General features: G+C 51.5%; 1 protein-coding gene across 4 annotated transcripts in view; it reads right to left on the minus strand.

Annotated features, from left to right (window-relative positions):
- Positions 1–1,133: 1,133 nt before the first annotated feature.
- The window catches only part of Kiaa0556 (KIAA0556 ortholog), a 162,742-nt gene continuing 142,572 nt past the window's right edge, over positions 1,134–21,303 (minus strand). For all 4 annotated transcript variants that reach the window (XM_032892688.1, XM_032892689.1, XM_032892687.1 and 1 more), the window contains 11 exons: positions 20,028–20,106; positions 14,118–14,295; positions 9,532–9,697; positions 8,410–8,567; positions 7,446–7,510; positions 6,229–6,339; positions 4,361–4,500; positions 2,875–2,976; positions 2,345–2,505; positions 2,172–2,260; positions 1,134–1,753 (listed from right to left, as the gene is read on the minus strand). In XM_032892688.1, coding sequence (XP_032748579.1) covers positions 1,695–1,753; positions 2,172–2,260; positions 2,345–2,505; positions 2,875–2,976; positions 4,361–4,500; positions 6,229–6,339; positions 7,446–7,510; positions 8,410–8,567; positions 9,532–9,697; positions 14,118–14,295; positions 20,028–20,106 — 1,308 coding nt within the window. In that variant the 3' untranslated portion in view covers positions 1,134–1,694. The remainder of the gene's footprint in view (positions 1,754–2,171; positions 2,261–2,344; positions 2,506–2,874; positions 2,977–4,360; positions 4,501–6,228; positions 6,340–7,445; positions 7,511–8,409; positions 8,568–9,531; positions 9,698–14,117; positions 14,296–20,027; positions 20,107–21,303) is intronic.

Consider the following 21,303-nt stretch of genomic DNA (forward strand, 5'->3'; position numbering starts at 1 on the left):
CCTGCTCCTTCCCTTCGCATGTGCTCCTTGCCTTGACCTCCTGGCTGTTAAGGACATGAAATCCATCAGAACAAAGGGGCCATGGGAGCATCTAGAGAGTACCACCCTAGGACATTTCTACTGCCAGCCTCACTCACACCCAGTCACATATGAGGATATGTGACATGGATTAAATGGTTTTCCAGTGTCTGTTTTCATGGTGGCAGGCGGATTCCTTGGAGAAAGAGAGTCCAATGCCTCGTCCCCACCTGCGGGCAGTGCAGGCTCAGCTCAGAGGCGCCTGAATGTTCAGCAAGCCTCAGGCCCCCCAGCCCTGCCTTAGGGCTGGAGACAACAAGGACCTCCTCTGGCTGACAACATCCAGTGCACCACACTCTATTCTTAATAACATCTTTTATTGATTTTGTAAGAAAAAATAAACATTTGTTTGAGAGTTAATGCTTGTGCCAGCGCCTTCCCTCTGAGAGTGCATGGAATACACACTTATAAACACCCAAGTATCTGGAGGGAGCACACCAAGGTCAGTCTTGGGTGTTCCAGAAAAATCTACCTGAGCCCACCCCAAGGAGTAGAAGCTGGATTCCTGTTAAGGGAGTGGCCCTGATCCGCCTAGGAGTTGGTTTGATGGCTCTCCTGGGAGTAAGTGGAGGAGCCAGGGGGTGGGGGTGGGGAGGCCCTGGAGGCTACAGAGATGATGGATTCTCATCAGAGAAGCAATCCTATCTGCTTGTCAGCTGGATCTGAATTAAAACATCTGTACAGCTGCTGGGTGTTGCTGCTTAAAAGGGTTTGTGATTCTTGGTAGTATCAGAATGTACTGAGTTCGGCACCATGGCACCGCCCCACTGGGCCCCGAGCCAGGAAAATAACAGATTAATATTTGGAAGCAGAAATTACCCACTACTGGGAGACTGATTAGGTCCCTGATCTGAGCTTGTTCCATAGATGTACACACAGGTATGGGGCTCTGGGCTGCAGGGAGAAGAAGCAGGGCTGAGCCTAGGCCCTCCCAACTCTGACTTGCAGTAGAGGGTGTGTGCGTATGCTTGCGTGTGTGTGTGTGTGTGTGTGTGTGTGTGTGTGTGTGTGTGTGTTTGCGCACACGTGTGTGCACGTGTGTTGTGATGGGAGGAGATGTAGGGGCTCAGGGCAGGTTTCAGCGCTCGATGCAGCTCACTTCCTCTCCTCAGCAGGACACATGCCCTTGACCCATCCTGAATCAGGCTTGAACAGAGGACTAGCCCCATCAGGTCTCCAGAGGCACTGGATAGAGGAGCTGCAGCACAGTGGCCTCTTAGCAGCTGTTGCCCTTAGTGAGGAGGGCTGTGTAGTGGAGGAGGGGCACAGGCTCCATGGTCTTGGTACTGAGTTCTGGGCCTGGGTCAGGGGCTGCCTAGGACTTGGGTGCCAGAGGCCCTGCTCTTATGAACCTCACAGGAGAGGCACAGAGAGGAACCAAGTGTTCCTGGCTCCCAGCAGCCAGCCCTGTGTCGCAGGGAGCAGCTATCCTGTTCTTGACCCTTTCGCCTGACTCCTATGGCTCATGGGGCTGTGATTCAAGTCCCTTGTCCCTCCATGCTCTTCCAGCCCGAGGGGTCCCAGCTGGCCAGCCCTGAAGTCTGAGGGACACCGGTGCTGTTTGGGGCTGGTGATGGAGCCTAGCCAGCTCGAAGAGGCTCTCCCTCCTGCTCCAGTCAGCACCGCCAACGCCTTGAGCTCTCCTTCTCACGTATGCAGGTTTTGGGACGTAAGGCTGTGGAAACAGGGCACAGGAGGTGTGAGTTACACTGCCCTTGAGAACAACTATATACCTGGCTGGCCATTCAGATAGGTGGAGACCTGGCTAGGCCTAAGTTCTGGGCACCCTGCCTAACCTATCCCAGGCATGGAATGGACTCTATCATGCCATCCTCAGGGCCTTTGCCTATATTACCAGATGTCTTTTAGGACTCAGCTCAAATGCCACCCCCACGGAGCCCTCCACTTGGTTTCCTTTCCTGTTTTCCCACAGTGTGCCTTGCCTTCTCTCCTGACCACAGGGAAGCCACTCTGGGACGAGCGTGAAGGGAAAGACATTTTAGGTGGGCAGGGCAAGGCCAGTGTACTTGACTTCCTCTCCATATAGACCAAGCCTCTGACAGGGATGCCCAGGGCAGAGACATGCCACCCACCTGGGTCAGCAGTGCCTGGCTTCCTCCGAGAGGTAGTGATGACCTGGTTTTCATTCATCATTTGTATGTCCTGGTCTTCCTCCGGCTTACTGCAGGAGGGGAGACAGAAGGCACATCAGGCCCCAGACCACGTCCCTGCCATCCATCTTCATTAGGGCTGGTGAGGGGCATACCTGATGATGGTGTGTTTCTCCTGGTGACAGAAGTCAGTGTCCTCGGCAAAAAGGATGGTGTGGTGGGGCACGGTAGGCTCACATGTGGGTAGGATGCCCCCAACCACGTGGCTCACCATGGCAAGAATGCCATTGTACACCAGCAAGTCATCCACCAGCAGCTAAGAGACAGAGTAGGAGTGAGGCCCAGGCACCTCCCACATTTACCCCAACCCTAGCAATGCAACCCAAGCCCAAGGATCTCCCCCCACACTGGCAGGGAGGGCATGTGTTGTCAGCTTGGGCTGCAGATGTGGAAGTTGAGGCTGGGGGATGTTCTCAGCACTGGGTGACCAAGTGTAGAGATGAGGCAGACTCAGTCTCTATCCCCCACGGCTTTGGATCATTTCCAGGCCATTTCCCTGCTCTCAGGACCAGGTACTTCCAAGGTTATAACTGGGGATAGAGACTAAACTGCACCAAATGATAACTGCCCCAGCCTAATTTCCAGCAAGCACAAGGATCTCCCACACCAGCTAGTGGAGACTCACGCCAAACTCCTTCACCCCTCGCTGAGGCGTTTTCGTGTAATTCCACAGTTTGATCATTGACACAGTGGTGGGCAGATCGAAAATGACATACACTCGGTTCACCTGTCAGAGAGCAAAGCTAATTGAAGCAGCTGTGTTTGGAAGCAGAGCTGCGGGCAGGGCCCAGACACCAGGGCAGGGAGCTGGGCCCCAGGTGCCGTGACAGCACTCTTCATGTGGGAGCCTGGAGTTCCGTGGCTCCTCTTCTCCTCAGAGCCCATTTGGAGTCAAGTCACGTGTAGTTGCGTTTGGAATAAACTGCTGAGCTGGCTCTGGAAGGGCCTTCGGCCTCCTGCTGCTGTGGCTCTCATTTAAATACTGGCAGAGAATTGAGGGCAGCCCTGCCTTCTGTTCATCCGGTCAAGCCCAGGGACAGTTTCCACCTGCAGAGGCCAGGAGCTTCTCGCCACCAAACAATGTGCATGGTGCTGACCCATTTGTCCTTTCCCAGGGTTACAGAGAAAAAGCCAGAGTCCTATGTACCCAGAACCATGGTTTCTTCCGACCCATGCCTGCTGGGGAATTACTGAGTGACTAACACTCGGCCCCAGATTAGCAGCAGGCTCCACATCACAAAGGGGCCACTTGGAAGGCCAAATAAAGAACTAAGTGTGAGTGAGCCCGGCCTGCAGCATGCAGTGGCCTGCAAACAGCGATGGCTGTGTGGAATCCTTCTGCTCAGACCCTTAGATTCCCACTAGGAGTATGGCAGCAGCCAGAGGAGAGCAGTGAACTCTGTTTTAGGCTGGAGTCTAAGGGACACAGGGCTGGTGTAACCCTTTGTAACAGAGGATGGGGCTGAGGAGTTGGCCCTGTGGTCTTTGGGAGTTGTTCCCAAATGTCCATCTTATTATTCACAGTTACATGAGCAGGAAAGAATCCCACCATGCTCTGAAAATAGGTTCTGGCTCTGAGGTGGAGGTGCTGATGGCCCACACCCTCTCCTGGACCTCCCTCCCTCCTCTCTGGGACGATGGATCAGGCCCGCTGCAGGGTTTAAGAGCTGGAAAAGGCGGTCAGCGTTAGAATGGATGACATGACCAACTGGAGCTATAGGGAGGGCAAGGTGGCCACACTGTGGCCGTGGGTAGTCATGTAAGGAGCAGAGACAGGCAAAGGAGAGGAGGCATGTGGACGATGCCAGGGTAGAGTGGGCTGAAGGGGGCCTTGACAAAGAGAGGCAGCAGATGCACATGAGGCCAGTGGTCTCTGTCCTCCAGCACCTGTAGAGAGACTCCTGACTTCAGGGTTCCTGGAGCTCCTCACACATCTGGTGTCTGGTGCCTTTTTGGGCAAAGTTTTTAGAGTGAGAAAAGGGACTATAGGCCTGGAAGGGCTACACCCACAGCTGTTAGCCACAGCTGCCCCTCTCTGATGGCTCTCAAATGTTTCAGCTGTCACTGGGCCAAGGGCAGGCACCTATCCAACCCCAAGGCCAGATACCTACCAAGCCAGGCAGGATGGGAGCCAACCACATGTGCCTGCCGTCACTGGTGTCGTTGACTTGGTCGATAAGCTTGTCAGGGGTTCTCACATCCCCACATACACCCTCTAGTGCATTCACACTGTCTGGAAAGGCAGCAATATCTGAGGTGGAAGTTAAGCTGTCAGAACCCAAACTCATACGCTTTGCACAGTGCGTCACCCTCAAGTGTGTGGAGCTGTCAGCAGTGTGTGTCAGGGGATGCTGGGCTGGAGATTTCCTACCCTCTAGCAGTGTGGGAAATGACAGTGAAAATAAATGCATTCTAAGAAAATGGGGTTGTGGCCAAGGGGATACATCTGTGTGGGGCTAAGGGGTCAAAGTCAGAGGACCACAGGTGGGCTAGCTGGACATAAGGGGTTTGCAGAAGCACAGGTACAGCCCCGCTGGGCAGGCAGGTGACTCTGGCAGGTCATGACCTTATCAAGTTTGCCACCTTGGCCCAACAGGAGCTGACTAGAGAAGAGACCTCAACATGCGTGTGCAGAATCTGGGTTCAGCTCTGTCCCTGTGACAGGAAATCTCAGGCCAGCCACTGGACCTCATGGATCCTGTCACATCACTGTACTGAAGCATAAAATGTCTCCAAGATGGGCAGGGGAGCCTCAGAGGATACTGGCTAGAAGCCCTCTTGGTGATATCAGTGGAACTTTTTATTTAGTTCCAGGAGTCATTCACTAAGTTATGAGGAAGACAATAGCTGCAGAGACTCCAGGCCCCAGGCACTCACAGGATGCTCTGGGGCCATGCCTTTCCCTACCTGAAGGGCTGCTGCTAAGCAGGTGACACAGAAGAAATGCAAGAGATGTCTCAGCTTTACAACTGGGCTGTGTGACCTCAGGCAGACAACCTCTCTGTCTCAAGTTCCTCCCCGGGACAATTAAGATTCCAGAATGTTCTGTTCACAAGATTTCTGTGGAGTTCATGGGATAAATTCTAGCAGTGCCTGGCACAGAAGGAGCCCTCAGGAGCCATTGAGTTTAGAGGGCTGTTAGCTAACAGGAGCTCCTGGAGTCGGCACTGAGGTAAACTGTAAAGGCATCCATGAGTCCTTTGCTTTAGTCACGGTCATTCCATATGACTGAGGGCCTTGTACTGACACTTCTCAGGTTAAGTTCCAGAGGCTGGCATTTAAAAATATCAGTCGCCAACAGAAATGTCTCAGAAGCCTCCGGACCAACCAACAAGCTCCAATGGGCACACCGCGAGCAAAGGGTCCAGTTGATACACTTCTCTCACTGAGTTCTCCTGCAGACTTAGAGCCTTTAGAACACCAGGTGCTGTGCTCTCTGAGAAGGGCCCGTGAATCTCCCACACTCTCAACCATAGAACTCTGGTCTCAAGAGAACCAGATGCAGTGGCCTTGGCAAGCTCTAAGGGGCCAGTGACAGCCCTCCACGTCACCATGACCGTCATCATCAGTACCATCATCCCAGTATCACAACTACCATAATTATCACCACCCCAATCCTCCCACCACCACCCCTACCACCCACCAGCAGCATCAGATCTTCCCTTTTGTTTTGCATTTTGGGACAAGATCTCACTAAGTAGTCCAGGATGGCTTCAAATTCACAGAGATCTGTCCACCTCTGCTTCCTGAGTGCTAGGATTAAAGGCGTGGGTCACCATGTCTGACCCTCATGGTCTTCTGAAATAGGGCCTTGCTATGTAGCTCAGGCTGCCCTCAAAACTGTATTGGCAATTTGCCCTCCATAGGCAAAAATCTTCCTGCCGCCACCTCCTGAGTGCTAGCATTATAGGCTTGGGACCCTGCCCCCATCACCAGCAGCATCCTCTGTGCCAGCTCCTGCTCCCAGTGGAAAGGATACTGTTCTGGGACAATGGGATCCTCTCCCCATGCTCATCATACAGCTCCAGCCCCGTGAGGCCAATGTAGTAGGGATCTCCCCAGCTGGACAGCAGCTGGAACTGGAAAATGACTGAGTGTGTGATTAAGGAAGAGAAGCTCCGAGTGCTGGAGAAAGCCACACAGTGGCGGATGTGATGGGCTTCTTGTTTGTTGATGAAGAGTCCCCCAGAGATGGATGTCTGTCAAAAGGAACACAGCATCACATTGCCACACCATCTGCCCTGGGCCCTGGGAGGGGACGGGAAGCAACAGGAATCCTAGGAGCAGACCGTGGACAAAGGATGCTGGGACTACTCTCATCTCGGGCCTCGGTGTCCCCGGTTATGAAATGGTTAGAACAAGAAACTTCCGTCCTCCTCTGTCTTTCAGGTTCACGGGAACAAGCATGTTGAGGACAGGGAAACAGCCTCAGGTCTGGCTGCAGCAGAATGATTCCTACGAACAAGGTCCGCAGGGCAGCACCTGCCCCCACCCAGGCTTCATCTTCCCAGGCCCCAGTTTCTAGGAGCAGGAGTGGAAGTCCTGAGCGCAAAGACACACCCCAGGCAGTCACAGGCAAAGCAACTGCTTCCTTCTGGACCTGGACCCTTCCACACAGGCAGAGGCGAGCTATCTGTCCTCTCTGACTTGTTTAATTCTAGCTTTTGGATTTCTTTTTAATTTTCTTTTTCTTTTCTCTTTCTTTCTTTCTCCCTCCCTCCCTCCCCCTCCCTCCCTCCTTCCCTCCCCCTCCCTCCCTCCTTCCCTCCCTCCCTCCTTTCTTAAGAGACAGGGTCTCATTATGTAGTCAGGGATGTCTGGGAAGGTCTCATGACCCTCCTGACTCCTCTGCTATGCCTGGCTCCTGCACTTTAGCTTTCACGGCTGGGCAGTGAGGCTGTCACTGTGACCTGCTCCCAGGGCTGATGCTCTGCTGGCCATACAGTGAGGTCACACCGGGAATGGGGGGTGCTCTTACTGCCTCTGTCCCTGCCATCTCCTTGCCATGCTCCTGAGTCACCTGTCTCTTTTCCAGCCCCCCTCAGCTGGGTCTTTTGTGCCACCTCCACAAATCCAGTCTTCCACAGGCACAGGGGTCCCATGCTGCTACTATGTCCTAGTGACACCTTCATTAGTTTCCCTTTCCCTGTGTGGGCACTGGGCTGCTGGGCTCTGTGCTGGTTGGGAGAAGGATACAGCCACAGGGCATGAGTGGGGCCTCGTAGTCCATGCTGGCTCGCTCCAGGCTCTTTGCATCTAACCTGGAAAGAGACCAAAACAGCACTATGAGCCTTCTGCTCCAGAGGCTCATGAGACAGATGCTCCTCAGCCACGGACTACAGACATAGCAGCCCAGGGGAGATGCAGTGTATGTATAGGGGACAGTGGAGGACCTAGCTCTTTTCTGTTACAGACCTTTGCAAGCCTTAGAGTAACTAAAAGTGCAGACATGTTTAACTCAGACATAGATGCAGACTAGGACGGAGTGATGAAGCCACTGTGCAAGCCAGGCACTTGAGTGGGGCGTGCTCTGGGGTGACTCTCTTAACCACACCTCCTGCTCTTTAGAGGGACCTGAGGCCGGGAATCTTAGGGTTAGGTGCTGCTGATGGGGCAGGATGCCTGATAGGTCATTTGGATGAACAGAAGTCCATTTGGATGGGCAGAAGTCTGAGGAGGCCTCTAATGGCAGTCAAACTGGACATAGTAAAAGCCCTGGAGTGTAGGCAGGATGGGGATGCAGAAGAGAAAGGGGAACAATAAAAAACCCCAAAACAAAATCAAAACCAAAACCCAAGTGCATGGGCCATACTGGCTCCAGGAGAGAGAACCCCGGCTCTGCCCTCTCCTCCAGCTCCTCTCTATAGACCTCCTTGGGCTGTCTTGAGCAAGGACATGGTTACAATTTTACCACTGGGGAGTGAGCTCTTTTGTTTCCCTATTGTGGGTTCTGGCGCTCAGACACTGGGGACTGTAAATGGGTAAACCTCACTTGGTTTATACTCTGATGCTAGAGCAGTCTCCAGGACACCCCAGCAAACTTTTCATCTGCTCTTCTTTCGGGATCAGGGCTGGGTAACAGGAGCTGTCTGGAAGCAACCAGGGGTGTTCTGGACAATATGCCCTGAGGGTGCACACACATGCAGACCCAACCCCTCACCTCCTGGTGGGTGCTGGTGGTAGCCGGGTCTGTAGGTAGTCCCCAAAGAGGATTTCTTGTGCAAAATCAAAATGGCAGTTACCAGGCCCCTTTCGGATGAGAAAGCCTTCTGCAGGAGACACGCACAGGCCATCCAGGGACACATGTGCGATTTTAACCTAGCAAAGGAGACACAGATTACCAGGCCAGGGAAGCCTGAGTTCCAGCGACAGTTATATTCTACTTTGAGCCCAGTGACTTACCTATGTTCCCCATGCATGCATTTCAGGGGGGTGAAGGGACTTGGTGGGGACCCCAGACACCAGTGGCAGTGCTGTGCAGGCCTCCAGCTCTCTCCACCTCCTTCCTCACCTGGGAGATGGGCATAGGCTCCATCTTCCTACTTTCAACACTTGCTAAGTCCTTTCTGGGTACATAGCAGAGATCCAGCTGGTCCTCCTCACAGCCTCAGGGCTGACAGGTAGTGGCATTGTGCTCTCCGAGAGCTTACTGAGCATGTGTGCACACTCACACACGCACATGCACGCACGCACGCACGCACGCATATACTTTCTAGGCAGGAATCCTCTAGCCATGCTACTAGGATCTGCCAGCAAACTGCAAAGACCTACAAGCCTTCTGAGGCCACCTGCCATCCCTGCCTTCCCACTAGCAATCGAAAAAGAGTGTGGGCTTCATGCTTGGCAGACCAGACTCTAGCTGTGTAGCCCCAACAGAATGGCAGACTCTTTCCCAGCCTTCCTTGGAGCCCTTGGAGATGGGACAGTAGAGGAGGCAGGGCAAGAGCCTGATGAAATGAGGTGTGCACATGAGCCTGCCGACAACACCCTCCCCAGCCAGTGCTCAGTGGACACAGGCCTGCAGCTGACAGACAAGCCTGGCAGTGTGGGAAGGGCACGCACAGTTCCAAGAGAAGCAAAACCCTGCAGTTCCCCAGGCTGCCCTGGGCTGCCGGCTATACTTGCTGTGTGCGAAGGAAATGCAGCTTGCTCTCTCCCTGGGTATCGTCCCCCCACCCCCTCCATTGGAAGGTTCTGGAGGATTTATGCTCCTCTCCAGCACCCACGCCAGCCATTCATCATGCTGCCTTCCTGACAGTGGACTCCGCTCTGCCCGGCTTACCCCTCGGTAGGTGTCCTCCGGAGATTTATTGTAGTTCCAGAGGCGCAGGCCAGCAATGCTTTGGGCTCTGTCAAAGTGGATCATAACCACATGGTCCAACCCAGGGGAAAAGGGGATCAGCCACATGTGCTCATCCTCGGTGGTGATGTTCATGCCATCGATTAACCTGCAGGCAAGGAGATCGGGTCAGCAAGATGGTGGGAAGCCTTTAGGAAGCCTGCTTCCCTCATCCTGCTTTGCTTTGGAAGGTGGGAGAGCAGTGAAGTCGAGCAATGCTCAAGAAGGAGCTGAGAGACACTCATCCTCAACACTTCCACAGAGACAGCTGTGTCCTCCTTGGGAATCCCTCAGCCTGGTGACCCCAGGGTGGGAGACTTCTGCTAAAGATGAACATTCTGTGTGTCAGGAAGGCTGGACGTAGAAATACGCTCATCACAGAACTGTGGTGCAGGTACCCTACCTAGGATGTGCCGTGGTTAATGGGATCAAGAGATGTCATAGTATGGCCAGGCAGGCAGACCACAAGAAGCAGGGACCAACTGCAAGCTGGGAATGAGGTCATGACCTCAGCATCAATGCTCAGGAGGGGTGCACTGGGGGTGGGGGTGGGGCTTTTCTCTGTTGCCCAGATGTTCTGCAAGCTGTGGAGGCAGTTTGCTGGAAGTGCATCCCCTCTCTCTTGGCGAACATCAGGGAACCTGGCAGACCTAGGCCAGGGACAAGTGCCAGAAGAGGCATGATTGTGATGAGCTAACCTGCGTGGTAGCCACAGGTCTGCGTGTCCCAGGGAAACCCTAACCAGCAGGAGGGGTTTCCAAACTAGTTACCTCAGCCCCTCTGCATCTGTACCTGCCTCAGCCTCTTTAGCCTGGACCCAACCTCTGTCCTCTGTTGTGGCATGGCCACTTGAAGACCCCGACTCAGAGATAATCAGCCCCACCCCACTCCACCCTTGGACCCTAAGGACCTTGAGGACGTCTGTACTGTGAGCAACTCTGGCTGTGGCCACAATTCCCATATCTAAAATCAACTTTTCCCCTTACCATTTGATAGTTTGAGGTTTAGAATAAATCTAAGTGTTCATCCATGGAGGTAAAGCGTTCTCTCTCCCGTGCTCTAAAAGGCTGTTATTAAATTGATGGATGGTGTGTCTTACAATTGCTGGCATGTTAAAACTGAGGAAATTCAGCAGGCTGACCCTGCTGTTTGTGAAGGAAGCTGGCTGCTCAGACTGCTGTTTCCTTCCAAAGCAATCACTTCTGTCTTGGGGACTGGGTGCCAGCAAAACTGTTACAGTTCTGGGAGAGGGGACACTGGAGATAGATGGCAGATAGGCTGGTGGCAAAACAAGTCTCCTCCTTTGCAGTCACCTCCTGGTTCTGCCCTTCAGAGACCCAGTAGCAACAAGCCTCTTTCATGTGTAGATGGGGGTCTCTAAACTCTGTGGCCACCATTGGGGCCCTGTCATTGCAGGGATATGGTAGAGGACAGGTGGGGCAAGAGAGACAAGACCTGGGCCATCCTGTCATAACTGAAGGCCAGGGAGGGGCAGTCAGAAGTAGAATGCTTGCCAGGGGGCTCTGGTTTCTATCCCCAGAACTCCAAACAAACAAAACTAAATATTGCAAACAAATACATAAGTGAGCACAGATACTCCCAGAATCTGAGATCACCAACAAGGATAAAGGATGGCTTGAGGCCAGGCCCCATGCCCAGCAGTAGAGGGCAACAGAAAAGGTGCTCAATTCCATCCTTGCAGGTTCTTGTCTCACGTTTTGCCAGGACATTTTTTAAAGCCTTACAGGTCCTTTGCATATGCATCGTGGCTCCCAGTTTAGTGCTTTTATGGGATCCCTGTGTGCAAATGTGTGTCTGTGTCTGTATAACATTCTTATGTTTTTTCCTTTGGCCCTTTCCTTCTATTTGTTTTGTTCTATTCCCATTTGTTTGTTTTTGTATTATTATCTCATTTTATTATTATTCTTTAGATTCCTGTTTGTTTTTTAATGAGACAGAAAGGGTGTAGGTACTGATGAGAGGGGAGGAGGGAGAAAGGAGGAGTTGGGGGAGGGAAACTATAATCAGAATGTGATGAATGAAAAACATGTTTTTGTTTTTCAAGACAGGGTTTCTCTGTATAGCTCTGGTTGTCCTGGAACTTGCTAAGTAGCCTTGAACTCAAAGATCTGCCTGCCTCTGCCTCCTGAGTACTGGAATTAAAGGCATACAATACCACATCTGACTAAAAAAAAATCTACTTTAAATAAAAGAAAAATAGGAAAACAAACAAACAAACAAAAAGAGTTGGTGGTATACTTCTATAATCTCAGCACTTGAAGGTAAATCAGGAGGATTTGAACTTGAAGTCCTGTTGGTACACACAGAAACCCTGTCCTAAGAAAACCAGAACCATGGAGGTGAGGAGTGCTCCAGAGTGAAGAGAGCCTATAGAATGGGGACAATGTTTGTCAGCTCCATATGGCAGGATTAAAGAGAAGAGATCAAAATGGCCAATAAAGATTTGGGGGAAAACAAAACAAAAACAAAACATCATTCCTAAGGATCAGGGAAAACTGCTTTGAGAATCCATCTCACCCTGTCAAGAAAATAAACGGCAACCAATGCTGGAGAGAATATGGGGAATGAGGACCCCTCATTCCTGCTGTTAGGAGTCACAGAAATTATTATGGGGGTTTTTCACCCCCCCCATAGATCTACCACCTGGCCCAGCTCTAACTCTCCTGGGTTTAAGTCAGTGTTACCATGAGATACATGCACATTCGTGTTTACTGCTACAACATACAGAGGCAGCACACGGACTGAGTCTAGGTGCAGTGCATACACATAATGGAATTTTATGCACCCATAAAGAAAAATGCAACCATAAGGTGTTTACAGGAAAACAGATGCAACCAGACTTAGACTTCTATGTCTGTATGTCTTCTAGCTATGGAGCCTAAACCTGTGTGTGTGTGTGTGTGTGTGTGTGTGTGTGTGTGTGTGTGTGTGTGTGTGTGTGTGTGTGCATTTATATTGAAGAACTAGAAAGGGTTTCACTGGAGGGAAGGAAGGGATCTTAAGATGGGGATAGACGCATAATAGAACACCTGGCAGCAAGTGTGGCTTAACTGGGAGAAAAAGGGAAGCGATTGAGAGGGTACAGGGAAGGATGGTGGGGGAGGAGTGAGGACAAAGTGTGATGACATGTGTATGAAGTTGCCCTAAGGAAATCCAATTTTTTATTCTAACCTAAAACATAAAAATAAATGAAGGAAGGAAAAATGAGAGAAAGAAGTTTATTGAAGCTTGAGGGCTTCTCAGACCATGGCACACTTGGTTACTGGATCTTAGCTTAAGTACAAAAACATTGGGAGGGCCATCTGGTGGTTCAGACACCACTACCCACAGATCTAGGTGTGACAAGGACACTGAGGGTGGCTTTGCCCTTTCGAGTGCTCCCTGGTCAGAGATGTGCACAGGAATGTTTAAGGGTGACGTTAAGATTGGGCTAGAGGCTGTCTGTGATCTGTGGGGTGTCAAGTAGGTGACGGGGATGCTCAAGCTGGGCAGGTGTGGTTTCTTCTGCAGCTGAACAGAGGTAGCTTATGGGGTCAGTCTAGGTCTGCCAGCTGACCTGCCAGAGTCTACAGCCCACGATGACCCCAAACAGTCCGTGCCCGCAGGATTGAAGGCCACAGTGAAGGGACACCTTAAACGGACTGCCAGGACTAGGGCTACAGTGTGACCACCCTACTTCCACCTGTAGCCATGGGGATGATTATCACAGACCTGTGGATACTGAGGCAGAGGAGGTGCCTGACTCAGCAGTTCAGTGCCATGTGTTAACCGGTCAGAGCACTTTTGGCCTCCTTCTGACTTCAGCCTGCTCCTCTGTACACAGGGATGACAGTGGCGAGTCAGTCTGTGCTGTGGCTTTCATGGATGGACTTCTGCAATCTACTAGCAGATTAGTGTCTGCCACTTACCACTCCAATGGGGCACTTGCTCTATTGGTTATTCTTGTCCTCACTGTTGCAATTGTGAGGTTTGAAAACTTAAAGAAGAGGAGAGCTTTGAACTCCCATCCTTCAAACTGTCCTTGCTTCTAATAAAGTCACATAGCTGTTTACAGCAGGAGGCCAAGAGCCAGTCTATGAATGACAGGTGTCTGTGGATGGATACCATAAAAAGCTTGCTCATTCACCCTGGCTATAGTCTGTGGGATGTACAGAGAGCAGAGCAGCCATCATGACCAACACAGACTTTCTTATCAAAGGGGAGAGGCCTAGGGCAGGTATGTGCAAGCAGGGTGGGTCACCACCGAGGCCGACAGACTATGCTGAGGAGGCCCTCACTGAAGCCCGTGCAGCATCACAGCATGCAGCATCACAGCATGCAGCATCTGCAGATACACCAGCCTGACTTCTTATCCTGACTGCTCTGCAACAGGGGCCACCTGTGGGAAGGGTCACCTCTACTTCTTTTGGCCACATTGCTCTTCCAGGCAGTATCTGATGTACCTGATGCCTGGGACACAGAGCATGTCTCTAGACCCCAACTGCTATAGTCAAGCTTCTAACACTTACTTGTCTAGGGTCCGTGAGTCATCACTGTACTCGGGCAGGTCATTTAAGTCCCTGGGAGAGGCAGAGAGCTGCTGTGGTTGGATGGGCAGGGCCTCGCCGTCCTTGCCTACTACTTCCAGGCCAGTGAGTCCTATGTAGTGCAGGTCTCCCCAGGAGGCCGTGAAGTTTAGTCGGAGGCCTGTGAGGGAAGGAATGCAGACAGTCACCTCCAGAGGCTCTGGAGCCACGAGAGAGCCAACCTTCATGAACCTTCTGTCAGGTGTCCTCAGGCCAGACTGATGCCTACGCAGGACATGCTGCAGGCAGGAAACCCACACATGGCTGGGCCAGCTCACACCATGCCTTGTACCCTGTTGGCTCCCTCATGTTGCTTTGCGGCAAGGTGCTCCTTTCCTGGCTTCGTCATACATCAGGACCTTAGTCCTACCCACACCATCTTTCCATTGCTCATTTGTCTATGCTTTTCTTCTGTCACAAGGCTGCTCCCATCCTCTGGCTGCAATCACAGCCTGCCATGTCTTTGTATACTTCCTCTACCAAACCCCAGAGGCCACTACTTAGTAAATACTAAGTTCCTACTTAGTGGCCTGCCAGGCGACTGACTCCTTAAGGGAACAACCCCACTTGTCTGTCCAGACTGTTGTGTACCCAGGCACTGGCACAGAGCTGGCACAGAGTAGAGGCTCAATGCCAACCAATGCGTGGCACTACCTATACTGGCCAGTCACGTCAGGAAGCCCCACACCCATACTTAACATTTTATGCAAATGAGCTCCTCCTAGGAGCCCTCACTGGACTCAGGGTAAGAGAGGTGACTGCTGAGCCCATCCTTCCTCCTCAGCTTTCACCCCCTGCACTAGACACCATTTCAGGACACTTTCTGTGCTCCTGGGACACACATGCCAGGTGACTCATTCCATTGCCCAGAAAGGTCCCCTCTCTGGGTCATAACCTGTCACCCTGTCATAGGCTTGGCTGGAGTTCCTCCTTTACCAGTAGAGCAGGGCCAAGTTCATGTGCTCTCCTATCCTGTAGGTGCTTGGCCTGCTTAGCACCTACGGTTTAATTCTCTGGACTTTTGCTGAGTGACTTAGGCTTGGAGGAGCTGGCAGAAAGCCTGGGGTCATGAGGTGCTCCATATTTCTCACAAACGGATCTGCAAGTCCAGGAAAACTTCAGAACTCTCTAGGGGCCAGGCTGCAACCTCTCACCTCCCTGCACTTGACATCTTGTCCTATGCCCTGTCATTTCCCAGCATCCTTTTGTGACTCAGCCTTCAGACTTCCTCTCTGCGGTGCCGACGTTGTCCTGAGCATCTCAGGAGTGAGTTGGACCTGGGTCCTAAGCAGCACTGAGCAGATTGCTGGTCATGCACACATATCCTCCAGGGTATGGATGGGGGCAAAACAGCTGGCTGCCCCTCCAGCCTGTGGCCATGCTGCTCTCCACACAGGGTTGGGTCAGCTTCTCCACCCTGCTTCTGGGCTGCAAGGCTTATGTGTACAGGAGCTTGTCTTTTCTTTCTGCCCTGTGCTGGTGCCAAAAGAGCTCAGTCACCTGTTGCTGCGGCCATAGCAGCGCATGGAGGCAGTTGCTGGTCCACATGCTGGCTGCTCCGAGTCATGAGCAGGCTGAGGGCTGATATCCAGGCGCTCCATGGCAGATTTGTCTGTTCTGCAGCACAAACTGATGGATATATCCTTCTACTGGCCACGCCCAGATGTCATCTCTCAGTGACTTTCAGATAGTGTCCTCACGGCTCTCCAAGCCCTTGCTCCACTTGCTTTCATCCTTACCCCGGAGGCATTCCTCATTGATGTGACTTCCCTGAGCCAGGGCTGACTCTTCTATCCTCAGAACCTCAGTGCTCAACAAGTAGATGCTTAATCAGATTTTGTTTTGAAAGCTCTGATTGGTGGGAAGTAGGTAGGAGGGCGTGTCTCCTCCAATTCACAGTGAATAGTAAACAAATACTCAGATCGGCTGTATGCGCCAACTATGGTTTACAATTAGAGGTGAGGTAGTAAATCTCAGTGAGCAGTGCTCATTCTGCAGTCAACAGATGCCTGGCAAATGCTAGGTACCACAGCTGTACACACTGCCGCATGCCCCAACAGAATGATGGGATGGGTGGTGAGTGGCACAGTGGGGGCTGGGTGTTTAGGGAAGGGAAGGGAGGTGGCATCTGGTGGCATGCTAGGATGAGGCATGCTATCCTGCATTCCTAGTGAAAGGTCATTCTAGTTGAGAGAACAAGTTGGGCCCACATCTGGAAGCTGCTAGCCAAGGGAGGAGATGGGCAGGAAACTTAAAAGGGAGGCTAAGCTCGGTCCCACATGGAAGTGGAGAGGTTTGCGATGTAAGCAATGGGAAGTTATAACAGGTTACCTTCTCTGTTTGCTTTGTTGAGACAAGCTCTCCCTTTGTAGTCTACAATGGTCTCAAACATGTGATCCTCTAGATTTTGCCTCCTGAATCTGGGTACTACAGATGTGCACTACCATGGTGGCCCACATAAGAGATCAGGGCAGCGGTGCAGACACTGGTGCTGAGAGAGGCCTCACCCAGGGTGCTCTTAGTGGAAGAGGACAGTAGGGGACACAATCAGGGTCTGTTTAAGAGGCAATGGAGCCTAATGGCTTGAACACAGAAGGAGACGGGATTGATCCAGGTGACAGAGTGGTGTGGGAGAGAGAATGCCTGGAGGTGGAGGAGGAAGTAGGTTGGGAAGGGAGGGGCAGGAGGAGGCAGACATGCCCCTCTCCCTGGGAATAAGAAGCCTTCCCATGCCTGCAGTCCCTTTGTGTCTGGTAAGATGCACCTGATCCCATGGATTCAGGGCTCTGAATGCAATGGTTCTCCCTGTAAGCTGATATCCATGCTCCATATTCATTTTCCTCGGATGCATCAATTAGTATTTATACAAATGGAAATTAATTTTGTTATTTCTCTCATGTTTTGGCCCTCTCGACTCCTTCCCTATTCATCGTGGCTGATATTTGCAAAACTTCCCAAATGAGTGTCATCTGCAAATTAGCAAGTCATATATTCCCCTTTCAAAGCATGAAGAGGATTGGCCATGTCCTCCCACTGCCTCCCCACAAAACACATACCCCTGGGGCTACCTTATTAAAGTGCCCTTCACGTGCATAGGTTGCTAAGCAGGTAGAGGGTGGGATGGAGGTTCAGAGAGAAGAAATGTAGGAATCTTGGGGCTCTAACCTCATGAGGGAGGCAATGCTACAGTGGAGAGGCCTCAGTGCTTTCTGAGCAGGTACAATGATCAAAGTCACAGTACTCTACTCCATGGCCAACTGCACTGTCATCTCTGAGAAAGGCTGGATTAGCCCATACAAAGGGCATTGGTAAACAGGCTTTGGGGGGAAATTAGCAGGTAGATAGGACAGTGGTGGCTTCTCCTTGGCAGCACCCTCACCTGCCTTTCTTCTCCTCCAAGAAGAGGGTCTGACTCAGCCAGGTTGTCTGGGCAGCTGGCCACTCTCACCAGGCTACAGGGATGGCTAATAACCCATGTCTTGTCATATATGATTTTCACGTCTCGTACCTGTCCAGCCCCACACAGTGAACTGCATAATGAATTTATGGACAGGCTTGTGATACAAAGCTAGACCCAGAGACTTTTAATTCTAGGACTAGATCTTCTGGACAAACAAAGTGGTTTTTACTCTTGGGTTGCTAGTAATGGGTGGATGTGAGCACAAAGCTCCCTGGAGCCTCTGGTGTATAGCTTTCCCATGAGCCACTGGTGCATGGCTCCCATGGAGAAGAACAAGAGCTAACAGGGTAGAAAGGCAGAGATACAGCGAGTCTCCATGATGTCATTTCACTGTCTACATCCAGCTGCCTAAAAAACTAGTGACCCTACCTTCTAGGTGCACAAAACCAATAGGTTCTCTTTTTGCTGAATTCAGCTTGAATTCAATTTCCATTGTCGTGTGTGTGTGTGTGTGTGTGTGTGTGTGTGTGTGTGTGTGTGTGTGTACTTCAAACCCCAAGGGAAGCAAACTAGTAAAAAAACAAAGGATTGCTATCTTCTAGGACCTTGCAGCTTCACCGGAAATGCTGTCCCTCACAGAGGCCTCTGTCATAAAGTAACCTCTTAACCAGAGCCCTGAGGCATGCTGTGGTATGGGGAGGATTCGTACTCTTGGAGTTAGATCTCCTTGCTTCTGGTCCCAACCTTGGCTCCCTGAGCTTCAGCTGTCTAATATGGAAAATGAGGGCACTAAGGACAGGGAGGTCAGGAGGGAAGGCCCAGATCTGCCTCAAGCCTGGTTCTCACCTAACATTGGTTGACCATTCATTCATTCATTCATTCAGTGTGTGTGTGTGTTTCTGTATATTAAGTTCTATGTATGTGTGCATGTGGAGGCCAGAGGACAACCTTGCCTGTCATTCTTCCTTACTGGGTCCTAGGGCACACTCATTAGGACAGACTGGTGGTCACAGAGCTCCAGGGTTTTAATTGTTTCCATCTTGCCAACACTGGGATACAGGTGTGCACTGCCATGCCTGACTTTATGTGGCACTAAGAGCCAAAATTACTGGGGTCCTCCAGTTTGCATGCCAAATGGACACTTATTCAGGCAAGATCTCTCATAGAACACAGGCTGATCTGGAACTCAGGTCTTCCTGCCCCTGCCTCTCAAGTGCTCTTTAGTCTGTTAGTCTAAAGTAATTCAGTGACCTGGAGTGGGAAGACCTATAGGGATTCAAAATAAGTCACCTTTCTGTCTAACAGACCATTTTTTTCCCTTTTGGGCAAGCAAGGAATAGGGGAGAGTTCTCACTGAGAATTGTGGGAAAGTTTGGAGAAATCAGCTGCAGAATAGCCTGAGCAGGAAGGGGTGCAGTAAACATTAGGTACCACCTAGACCCTTGTCCTGGGCAGGAGACTGCCTGTGTTACAGGGTTAATGAGTATCTTCAGAAAGGTGTGTCCTTCCTGGATGTAGCCTATGACCAGTGACATGAAGACATAGGGACATGAAGACCAAGCTTTCTCTCAGCTCAGGTTATCACCAGCCTCTAGGTTTCCCATCTAGCTGCTGAGTCCTTGATGAGGCCACCTTTGCTTTCTGTCCAGTCCTGCCTGCCCCTCAATGTAGGCCCCAGTCATTTTTCCTCAGAGCTACCTTAGAAACCCCATACTCAGACTACACAGACTGGGCAGGCAGGGAGCCAGAAGAGACATTCAGACCCGGAAGCCTCCACCTACTAGGGTGGCAAGAGAAGGGGCCAGGCTAGGCTGGGATGAACTGGGAACTGAAGGTGTGAGGCTGCTTCTGAAGAAATTGGGTTGGGCCACAGCTCTTGTTTTCAAGAGATAAACTGAAAGCAAGTGACACGGCAGCAGGAGGAGCAAGAAAGCATAGGAAGCAAGGCAGCAGGCCATACGGAGAACCCGTTAACCGGGCCCTGGGGTAGGGTAGGTGGGGTGGAGTGATTGCAGATAGCCACAATCTCAGCTTGGAGCTTCCTTAGACAATGGGGGGCTGGCATGGATGTGAGTGAACTAAGAGAGGAACTTGTCTGGAAGGAAGGGGAGAGGCCCAGGGTCCAGATGAGATCTCTTCAGGGAGCAGCCTTATGTATGCCAACATGTGAAATCAGCCAACACTTCAGAGTCTGCCTAAAATCACAGGTTCTGAAGAAGTCAGAAGACCTAGGCCTTGGGCCATGTGATTCCACAATGCCCCCACCCTAACCCCTTCTTTCCTTTGTGTAAGAGCTGAGCTGTGGCTGGGTTCTATGACAGCTCTAATTACTAAGCCTGCAGCAGCCTGGAGTCAATTGGCTCCCAAGTCCAGATTCCCAGTGGGCACAAATGCCTTTCTGACAGTGCAAAGAAAACAGAAGGCCCGGCCAGGTACCTGGGGAAGGTACTCACATAGCCCGTAGAAGATGCCTGGCTCAGGAGTGGAGACATCAGAGACAGGGGCGCCGGATTGGAGCTCTAGTCCTGGTACCTATAGGATGGTTGGGGAGAAACAGGGAGAAGGGAGGTTTTAGTGGTATCCACACAGTTCCTTTACCAGATTCATCGTCCATTCCGTGCCCTGGAAATTCCCGTGTCTGTTTTTGTATGCCTTCCCTTCCTATGACAAGGCATGTGGGTATCTGGAGCCTGGGACCACATCCCTACCCATAGCTCTTACAGCAGCTAAGGGGCAAGGATCCCCACAGGGCATTCACACTTTTCAGTCTCCTACAGACCCTTAATGCTCACAGAGTGAGAGGAAGGAAGACAGAGGAGAGGGATAGAGGAGGAAGGAAGGGCGGGGGACGGACACAAGGAAGGAGGGAGATGAGGAGTCAGAGAAGAAGGGAAAAGGAGGGAGGGAGAAAGACAGAAGAGGAGAAAGGAGGATGGATAAGGAAGGAGAAAGGACAGGAAGAGGCAGAGCTGGAAGGAGAAGAGAAGTGGGAGGAAAGGAAGAGGAAGAAGAAAGATGGAGGAGGGAAGGTTGACAGGAGAGAGCAGGAAGAAAGAGGGGTGGGGAAGAGAGAGAGAGAGAGAGAGAGAGAGAGAGAGAGAGAGAGAGAGAGAAGACTGAAATGAAGATAGGAGAAAGGGAGGAAGAAGGAAGAAAGGGGACCTCAAGCCACACCGAGTGGCACACGCTTTGGCTGTCCAGAATGAACATCTTAGGAGTGAGCTGAGACTCCTATATTGTTAGAGTTCCTAGCTGACCCCATGGGCAACCAGTCTTGTCTACTGATAGGTCAGAGCAGTCTGCTTGGGGTCTCCACATAAGACTAATTAATTCATTATTTTATATTAATTCTCCTAGACAAAGAAGCCTCCAGTGCTTCAGACAGGGATGGTGTAAGGCAAAATGAAGTAAGAAGTTTGTCTTCCCAGGATCAAGCAATCCCTCATGCCTTGCGGGTCAGGTCCAGCAAGTCCCCCTGGGCCTTGACTTTTGGAAATCACTGGACAGATGGAGGACTTCAAGGTCAGCTCCCTGAAGGCCCATAGGTCAAGAGCAGACTGGTGTGCTTTGTGGGCAGGGAAGACTTGGAACTTTCAGTTAATTGCCATTTTAAACTGAGATCATTTATGACCCAGATTTCTGGCTTCTTTTGAAAAGATCATGAGAACAGATAACAATGGGTGATGAGCTGTCACTGGGCAGAGTGGCAGTCCCTTCTCAGGCTCCTGC

The sequence above is a fragment of the Rattus rattus genome, chromosome 2, assembly GCF_011064425.1.
Source record: "Rattus rattus isolate New Zealand chromosome 2, Rrattus_CSIRO_v1, whole genome shotgun sequence".
NCBI lineage: Eukaryota > Metazoa > Chordata > Mammalia > Rodentia > Muridae > Rattus > Rattus rattus.